Source organism: Wyeomyia smithii, chromosome 1 (assembly GCF_029784165.1).
Source record: "Wyeomyia smithii strain HCP4-BCI-WySm-NY-G18 chromosome 1, ASM2978416v1, whole genome shotgun sequence".
NCBI lineage: Eukaryota > Metazoa > Arthropoda > Insecta > Diptera > Culicidae > Wyeomyia > Wyeomyia smithii.
Genome location: NC_073694.1, coordinates 58288605 through 58298137, shown reverse-complemented (window position 1 = coordinate 58298137; position 9533 = coordinate 58288605). Strand labels below are relative to the sequence as shown.

General features: G+C 43.9%; 1 protein-coding gene across 4 annotated transcripts; it reads right to left on the bottom strand.

The window, feature by feature from the left end:
* Positions 1-285: 285 nt before the first annotated feature.
* Positions 286-9156, bottom strand: LOC129717134 (probable phosphorylase b kinase regulatory subunit alpha). 4 transcript variants are annotated; one of them, XM_055666992.1, is made up of 11 exons: positions 8766-9156; positions 8387-8538; positions 6728-7843; positions 6350-6673; positions 4670-4817; positions 3536-3700; positions 3310-3477; positions 3043-3246; positions 2814-2987; positions 1876-2048; positions 286-1818 (listed from the first exon to the last, which is right to left on the bottom strand). In XM_055666992.1, exons 2-11 carry the CDS (start codon positions 8513-8515, stop codon positions 772-774), a joined length of 3648 nt encoding a protein of 1215 aa, XP_055522967.1. In that variant the 5' UTR covers positions 8516-8538; positions 8766-9156; the 3' UTR covers positions 286-771. The 4 variants fall into 4 exon arrangements, with proteins under 4 accessions (XP_055522967.1, XP_055522965.1, XP_055522959.1 ...); XM_055666990.1 differs by lacking the exon at positions 4670-4817 and adding an exon at positions 6034-6181 and having other exon boundaries at positions 8766-9154; XM_055666984.1 differs by having other exon boundaries at positions 1876-2090; positions 8766-9153.
* Between the last annotated feature and the right edge of the window lie 377 nt (positions 9157-9533).

The window sequence follows — 9533 nt, the reverse complement described above, 5'->3', positions numbered from 1 at the left end:
ATATCACAGAGGTTTCATCTGCAATATCACGCAAACGAAAAATTAGGGCATCTGGTCTTGCCCAAGGTTCGTTTCTATTTTTTTGTTTGAAGCACTTCTCTACGCTGACGAATGAGTGAGTTCATATTTTTTACATTTCAAGTTTAAGAAAAATCACATAATTTATGTACTCTTTTCTTCATTTCCTCCACTAAAAAACCAAAACTCTTGAGAGTGACTTCACTTCCAAACTTTTCAAGTTCCTAATAGGAATTTCACAATGTTCAGATTCAAAGTTCCCCGCAGTTTTTAAATATTGTTCATGCTATTCTCTTGAGAATTGTTTCTGTCTTTATAATCTGTTTCATATGTTGGTAGAATTGCTTGTATACCAATACAATAATAGTGTAGTAGCAGTTGATCTGTAACAGTAGCTAACACGCGTAGAAGAGGAGATGTGATTGTTTATAATATTTCATTAGCAGGTATAAAAATATTGTAAGAGCAACTCAAAAAAAAAGGATTCACAATCGCACGAACACGAAAATCTTGCTGTACGAAACTACCTACATTTATTCCTCGACAAAAGAACGACAAACCCAATTCTGTCATGCAAATTGTTATATATCTGGCGGGTTGCACTCTATTCCTCTATATATCAATTGATTATTTTTTCTTTTTCTAATGTAAAACTACAACAAATTCTATCGTTCCTTTCGGTTAATTTTAAGCACAATTTCGGACACTAAATAGAAGAGCTGAGCCCCATAAATCGTAGAGTAGCAGTGCACTTTAGCAGATCGTACAATCCATATCGCCATGTTTCGGCAGATCTTCCAGCACCGAAGCGACGGCCCGTGCAATGTAGGTCATGGTTCCGAAACTTCCACTGGGTGCACTGTCGTACAGATGCTGACAGATGTAGGCTGCCCCTCCGCAGAGCAACGATCCAGTTGTTGTCGTCTCACGGATGTCCTTATTTTTTGCACAGCATAGCATCGCATCGCCTTGGATTTTGCGTTGATCCTCCAAGAATAATTGGTTCGCCTTGTGGACCAAATGCTCCACGTAGATGATGTCGCCCAGTGATGCAATGATGTTGTGCTCGGTAACCAGCGTTAGCACCATCAAGGCTTCCACCACAAGCTGGCGATATTCCGGCTGGGGAATAGTATTGAGAGCGGTTTCCACTTCCAGTGCAAATTTAAGCTCGTTTGGAGTCATTTCTTGTGTTAAACTTTGCGGCAGAACACGCCCTTCAATGGCAAGTCCCTGGCAACGTTCCAGCACGGTCCACACTCTAGGATAAAAGTCCCTAGGCACACGGTTCAAAGCACCGTCCAGCCGGCGACGTCTCAACCACTGACCCTGCCGATCATCAATCACCGTGGCTTCCGCTTCCTCACTTTCCTTGCCGAGTCCGATTTGACTCTTCTTACTGACGCGGCTAGATTTGCAACTCACGATAGAAATATTTCCTCTAGCGACACTGTTGACTGCGAATTCCTTTCCGCTGAGAATGTGATGGAGTAGATTTTTCATCTCGAACGGAGACAAATTTAGCAAATGTTCCGATGCTTGTTCACCGTCGCAGTTCAGAGTGCGCGATAGTTCTTTCGCCATGACCTGGATGATGAGACCGACGCGAAGCCGAAGCATCTCGTGGAAAAGTTGTGGTTCCGTGCGGATAAACATAGCCAAATAGACGAGCAGTTCCTGGGTCAACATAGCCGTACTTTCATCGTCGCCGTATGCTTCGTGAATCAAAGTACGCAGCTCTGCCTCCGGCAGAGGAGCCGTGATGGTGTATTCGCTATTCGGGGGCATTCCGACGGTGACCTAAAAGTTGCGGTAATGTCAGAAAAGTGGTTATGGAAATGATGTTGAAGTACTTACCTGTTTCTGACGGACGAGTAAATCGGTGACAGCTTTGGCCAGATCTTCAACTCGCTTGCCCAGCATTCCAGCAGTGTGACGGACCAGACCCCACATCTTCTGCTGGCAAGCCTTCTCGTACAGACCCTTGAGAAGCCCACGGACGGTAACGACGCGACCTTCCTCCAGCATTCCTTGGGATTGGGAATCATCATTAGCACCTCCGCCAACGACTTCTACGTGCACAAACCGGAGGGCAACAATCCATGCGAGGCCACCACAGCCCACAGAGCCGACAGAGCAAGCATGTTGGCCACACGACGTACAGCGCAGCACAAAAGCGTATGTCGAGGTAGTATGTTTGTATGGGTGTGTATGTGTGTGTGTGTGCGTATGTATGATTGTCGAGAGGTTGAAACGGATGCGGAACACAAAGTCAAAACATTCACAAGAGCAGCGTGCGTGTTGATGGTTCGTGTGAAAGTATGGTTGTTTTCATACACGCGTTTTGAAAACAAAACAAAAAAAAGTTGTGAACAAAAATGCATTAAACTATTGGTTTTCATCAGATAAATCGTCAATTTTTTGATCTAACATCCATGTGTGTGCTGTGATTTTTAATTTGAAAATTTGGTACTTTTTGGATAGACAATTAATAGACAAACACAAACGAAATCTTCCGAGATTAGAGGTCCAAATGTTAGGCCAAAAAATCTGTTTCGAACGAATCACAAAACACAATGCAAGCCGAAATGTTTTTCTACGCTGATAGGTGGTGGCAAAATCGTTCGAGCTGACGAATGAGATTTGTGATATTATTGCAACGGATTTTTTTTAGTTAGTTTCGTTGAATAATCTGCACTCTCGTGTATCTATCCTCTGCTCTAGGAATTCCGCGAACGATTTTGCCACACATGTCAGACAAAATAAATGGAAGATGTTAACACTAAAAAACTTACCGGTGTTGAAGTCCAATCCTTGAGTATCCACCAAATGTTGCAAAATATCGCCCTGCTCTTCCAGACTTTCCGTTTCGCGCAGCATTGCGATAAGCTCTTCTACCTCGGTGTTTTCGAAGTTGGTCTCTGTTGCCGTTCGATGTCTGGGCAGAGGTTGAACCTGAATCTTCGGCGCTAAAAGAAATCAAAGGTTAGTGCTTAATTGGGGAAAACCCGAGATGTGACCTACTGGCAGAGGTAGCCGAAGTTTGAATGTGCAACTTCTTGTTCTCGTCAATCGAAACCCGTTGCTCTCCGTAGCGACCAACTTGATTCGGTGAAGTATCCCGCGAAGTTTGCACGGTTCCATCCTGATTAGGCTCCAACCACTGGGGAGTAATCGAGTGAGACAAACGGCGCTCGGTTACGCTGCCCTCCATGCCAAGGGTTTCCGCTGGGAAGATAAAGTCAGATTGAGTTCACTTCCTACTACGCGTTACAAGAATGGGGCTCTTACAATCCACATTAATGGAGCGTGTCTTCTTGATGGCGCCCTTGACCGACATCCGACGGCGCAAGTTTCTCGGGCGCAATCCAGACGACCGTATGGAGGTGGTAGAAGTGCGGTGGCTGAATGACCGCAATAAATGTTCCTCCAGATAGGATTGTACCGAGGGGTTCAACTCTGAAATAAAACGACTCGATTTAGCAGTTAAGTTTCGGCTTTTGTGACAATAACTTACTATCTGGATAACCATCCTCCTGGCTACCAAGGAAACTCAGGTCAGTGATGGCCGAGGTATTGATGAAATCACCCAAATTGCCCAGGATCACTCGGGTGCCGTTGATGTAGCCGGACTTAAGCTTCTTCATCGTTTGCATCATTGCCAGAGGCACTTTGTTGTTGTCTGCGTAAAATATTATCCGTTAGTATTGACTTCTGAACAAGTTTTTACAGGGATGAATATAGGGGGGAATAACGCACAACAGGAAATTATACATTTAAAGACGTTTACTTAACATAAAGAAGCTACTTAAAAGCATAATGGCTAAACTGAAAACTACTAGGAAAGTAACCTTACTGCTATTAGTTCGAATTTTCGCTTAAATTTAGTAACATTTTCTATGGTTAGGTTTTATTATCACCTCCGGGCAAAAAAGTCCGATGAAAATAAAACTTTTATTCTTTGAACGAATTAGTCACCTATATAATAAATTTTTGTTTGTTAAAACTATTAGGTTACATTACAAGGAACAGACTGCTACGATTAGTTACATACGTTTTTTTTTAATTTTAAAATAAACAGCTAGACCAACCGCTTTTTGTCGTTCTTTAATCGACCTGTGTCAACTTGTGAATCCTACAAAACGTTTTCCGAGAAGTGTTGAAAAATTAAAAACCTATGAGACCCTTATACTCTTGAGCAATCGGTCCCAACTTTCCCACAGCGAGCACAAATGTAATATCCTGGCCTAATATTCTACTGAACCATGTAAAGATTCGAGATTGGTAGTAAGTAATATGATGAACATGAGCCATGATCATTCCGAATCTCCGCACTTTCAGTCAACAGCAGCAAAGCACAATAACAAAACTATGAAACAAACATCAAACACAAAGCCATCGCAAACAAAGACGCAAACAGAAGACTGATTCTGGAGCCGAACCAGCCGTGAACAGCACAATAACGAGCATAAAATTGGGTAAGGTGATAGATGTAAGATGATAATTTCCTTCGATCCTCTGGTAAGGCAATGAGTTGCAATGATGACAGATGATCTGCGTGTGTATGTGTGTATGCAATTGTTTTTGTTGAATGGACACGATCAATGATCGGATGACAAGAAAAGAAACTTAAGAAAACAACAGTAATTACCTATGAGCCAATGATTGGCGGTCAGTGTGATCGTTGGCCGACCCAACAGATGGTGCCAGCTAATGCTGAGGAACGCAAGAACGTCCATGAAATTGCTGACCAGCAAGGCCGGATCGCGGGACGTGTAGTATTCGTCATAGTCAAAGATCTAGCAACGCACGCAGATCGGAGAACAAGCGCGCACACAACCACCGTCACCACCAAATGATGCGTTGTTGTGTGTCAGCGGGGAGTGCAGGGGTGAATGTGTGGGTGTGTATTTATCACAAAACAAGCACAGATGAGGCGGTTCCATGACGTTTTTTTTTTTTGTTTCGAACCCACGCCAATTTTGGTCAAAGAAATTAGAACGAAAAAAAGAAGAAAGAGAAAAAGTTTTGCCAATTAAAGCGATTCCACCGGCACACAATGCAACCATATTTCAGAGAGCTAGAGGCGATTGTCGGTTCACATCCGTTGTGCAACAATGTTTGAGGCGACGGCTGATGAATGTCCTGCAGGATCAACTAGACGACCGTTGGCGGCTGTTCAGTGTGTTAACGAAGCGCCGATTGTTGAAAGACCCGGATTCCTATTAAGAGGGGGATGCTACGGAAAGTTACGTGCAATGGTTCAGGGAAGCAGTCTTATCTTTTATCTTCCGTGTATGGAGAGCAGTGTTTGCAGGTGCAGGAAAGAAAATCAGAAAGAGCGGGACAGTTGTCGCAAGTGTAAGATGGAGCAGAAATTCTAGTAACCGTAGATCTTTACTCATGAAGCATATGTACAGTCGTATGTTTAAGTTAAACATTTACTAATTGGATACTGAACTAAAAAGAACCTAAATTGAAGTGTGAGCACATCAAAGAAAGGCAAGCGAACTTCACTAGAACAACCATGCGTAGAACGGCAGTTTAGATAAATGTAAACTGATACGCTTGCCTTCTTTTAACAAGCTTAGGGAAATCGTTGTGCTACACTGCCGTGAGATAACATTGTGACGTAGATCCAAGTGATCAGTTTTTCAGTACGGCCCAAAAACGAATGAATTTCTTGGCACTTTTATATTGAAATGGGTGCCTACGTCACTTTCATTTTTTGATTTTATGCAACGTACGAATAAGTAACAACGAAAAGGAAGATACCAAAAGATAGGTCTGCGAATAATGAACAAATTGGCATGAAACCCCTATATTCGAAAAAATGACACTTACGTCACTTCGTCATCTCACGGTAGCACAGAGAGAAGATAGAGAGAGTATTTGAAAGAAGGAAGTGATGACTGGGGAATGAACTTTTACAATTACACAATCCACTACAGCTAGAGAAGGGACAACAGGGAGATTTAGGAATAGGAAGCACAAAGCAGGGCAAATTCCACCGACCTAGATGAACGGTTTTCAGCACCAGTGTCAGCAGCGGCCGTCCGAGCAGATTCTGCCAGGCCGATTTGAGAAAGTTAATCTCTCCCTTCAGCAGATCGATCATCAGTTCGTTGTCCGAGGCGATGTAGAACCGGTTTACGTCGGAAAACTAGAGGTGTTGTTTGGCGGTGAAATAAGTTATTTGGAAACATAAAAAGAAAACAAAAACCGATTCGCTCCTCTTGGATGCTGCTAGGAATGGAAGTGTTCGCGAAATGGCAAAAAATACATTGCGCTTAACCCGCTGCAGTGGGCCAAGGCAAGAATCAGCCCTTACCTGAGGTGTGAAGGCGAAGATGCGATCTTTCAGAGAGTACAGCTTGCTGGTACTGAGAATACCGACGTCACGGGATTTACGACCGCTGAGGCCAAGCTTCTTGTTTCGACCAAGATAAGTGTACAGATGGCTTAGAACACGAGCCGGTTGTACCTCTATTGGAGCCACATCTGCGATGGTCTGAACATGAATGCCGTGTTCTGCGAGTTTGTCACGAATGTCGTTGTCTTCAGCCAGAATCACTACCTGCACAACCACATCGGGTTTCTTCTGGGCTCCCAAACGACGATTAAGCGGATCCAATTCACCAACAGCTAGGAAGCCCTACAAGCAAACATAACCTCAACGAAATGTCGAAAAGTAAACCACACTAATGACCTCCTGTAGCAGCTTTCCCAAAATATACAATGATTGACCCCACAAAAATGGACAACGCCCAACGACGTCTCGCTGCTGTGAACCCGGCAATTGATACTCCGAACTTACAACATTGGCCGGGACGGCATACAACTCCGGAACCAGTCGCATTCCCTCTTCGGTCTTAACCAAAATTTCCTCCAACTTGTTTGAGTACTCATTGACAGATTCCTTGTCGTTCTGAAACGCTTTGTTCAGAATTAGGTAGCAAAAGAACAAAGGCCACTCGCTCTCAATATTTTCGAACATACGTAGCTCCCACGGTTCATAGTACAGTCTCGTAACGTCCTCATTAGGGGTTTTATAACCGTCACGAAGAAATCTCTTACACCCATAGCGTCCTTGCAGGCGATTAACAATAGCATCTTGGGTAGCTTCAATCAGCTGCGGGTCATCACACGCAAAAGCAGGGAAACCAATTACCGACAGCAATCCGGCATCCAGTTCTTTGCTGTTGGACTCTCTTGGCAGCATTGACTGCAACACAGCTTGGCACTTGTGAGCCTCATCTGCCAACACGTGAATCACACTGCCCGAACCTCCGCGAGCTCCAAACAAGTCCAGCTCGTTCATAGCCTCCAGTGCGGCTTTCGCCATTCCAATCGAGCTGGCATTTAACTCGGTCTGACCGTGATTCGATTTGTCTCCCCTCTCCCATATACCGTAGTCCGGAATGCAGTAAGCGGACTCGATGTAGAAAACTAAATTCTGTATAAAAGACACCTCGTCTAGGGAGAATACAATCTGTAACCCAGATGCGGTCATCTGAGCCAAAATCAACAAGTACAGTGAGATCGCGTCAATCTGCAAGTGGCCCCATTCGCCATCGCCAACCACGGGTTGACCGTTTTTGCTCGAATATTTCGCATGCAGCGAGTCGAGCGGGTTCTGCGAAATCTTGAACCGCTCCACTTTGTCCTTCTGATTCATCATGGCCATCAGTAAGCCGCGCATCAACTTCACGCAGCACTGTTCCAGCTCGTACGCTTTGGCCCGATCCTCATCCTGGTCGGCAATTTTCTTGTACGCCATCGACAAACCCCAAACGGCCAAAATACAATAAACATTATCGCGAACCTACAGAAATGAAATAATTAATTGAGTTGACCTTAATTGTTTTATAAGCTGTGGCGAAAAAGCAGTGCTGCCAAGTGCGCAAAAATGGCGTTTCCACTTATTCCCCGTAGCGTTCAAGGTATAAAAGACTAGCTCAACCTTGCGTTATAACTTGTGCTAATTAATGCGCGAACAAAATATACGACTGTGGCAATAATCAAAACAAGCGAAAGCAAGTGCCAATTCCCATCGAACTTAAGATTATATTTGAACAGTTCTTACGGTTTGTCCCGCCAATCCTTTGCCAAATTGGCAGCGCTGCACGGATAATAAGTGTAACTCATGTAACTTTAAGACCCAATTACGTCAGAAAACATAATAGGGGTCTTCACATCGAGCTCGTATACGAATACCCAGCCGTAAACTGTGTATCTTCCATTACTCGTCAATGGAGGTGAGAATTTTTACGGCTGGGTATTTGTTTACGAGCTCGACATGAATACCCATAATAAGCAAGCATTCGCCACAAGCGGGAAAAACTCTCTAACTAACTTGGTTACCTACCCAGGCATGTGAATTTTCTGAACTAGCGGGAAACAATCCGGTTACAGGTTGCTGATGGGACATGATCAACCGGTGCACAATCCGCTGGTAATAGTCCAGCCGGACACCGGAATTGCTGCGGCTCCTCATCCTAGCCAATTACCAGCTGAAATCTGCGAGTGAAACACCGAGATGATTAACCTTTTTGACGAAATGAAATTGGCCCTGACACAAGTAAAAGAGATTTTTAAGGCTGTTCGCACCTACGCGAACTCTCATATGCAATTGTCAATTTATGTGTGAAAACAAAAGCAAAAATATTTCCCTCCTTCACTTTCGCAAGTAAAAACCAAACCAATATCAACAGAGTCGTCAGAGCCAATGAAATGTGAAATCTCACCTCAACCGTGTGCGTGAACTAGTTCGGTCTGATTCTTTTCCTTGCCTTGCGACACAACGTAGAGCAGCTAGAGTAGAAAGCCTTTTTTTCAACGCCACGCCTGTTTCGTCTGGAGGAAACCCACGTGCTTCCGCAGCAGATCAATTTTAAGCAACCAACCGAACTATTTCTGTGCGCTTTCAGAACATTTTCACTCATAAAATGAAAAGTAAAAACCTAGCCTACGGACGATTTTCTGTCGCTTCCAATGGTTGCACGAAAAAAACGACGTCGACGACTGCACGGAATGTCACTTGAATGTCAATTCAATCATCTGTATGGGGGGCCGCGACGGCGAAGAAAACACTGCCCACTTACGGGAAAACGATAACGCGAAGAAGCAAGCGAATGTCGATACGAAAGAGGAGCATCGCAAAAACGCCTGCTGTTTGGGACGTTTTGTGCGTTTTGTTTTGACTCCTGAGGTTCGCGTTGCTCGTGAAATGCGCCCGCGTGCTTGCACTGACGATGGTGTTTTCACGGGGGATGAATGTGGATGCGTTCTACACTGAATCAATATAGTAGACTAAAACTGCGGATTGCTCAGCCTTTCTGGCTACTTCAAATCCATGGCTTGATGTGTAGAGATATGGTGTAACGAGGTGTCAAAGAATAGAATCATATCAAAAACTATCTGAAAAATATTGTTTAGATACATTAAAATCATTATATATCTTGCGCATAAAGCCATGCATTTCAGAGGCAATTAAATAATAATACAAAAACGGT

Excerpts from the sequence above, each read along its gene's own strand:
- LOC129717134 (XM_055666984.1), bottom strand. The coding sequence starts at position 8,515 with ATGAGGAGCCGCAGCAATTCCGGTGTCCGGCTGGACTATTACCAGCGG. Across the intron at positions 7,844-8,386 it reads CAGAAAATTCACATGCCTGG|GTTCGCGATAATGTTTATTG; the intron begins GTAGGTAACCAA and ends TCATTTCTGTAG. Across the intron at positions 3,478-3,535 it reads GGAGGATGGTTATCCAGATA|AGTTGAACCCCTCGGTACAA; the intron begins GTAAGTTATTGT and ends GTTTTATTTCAG.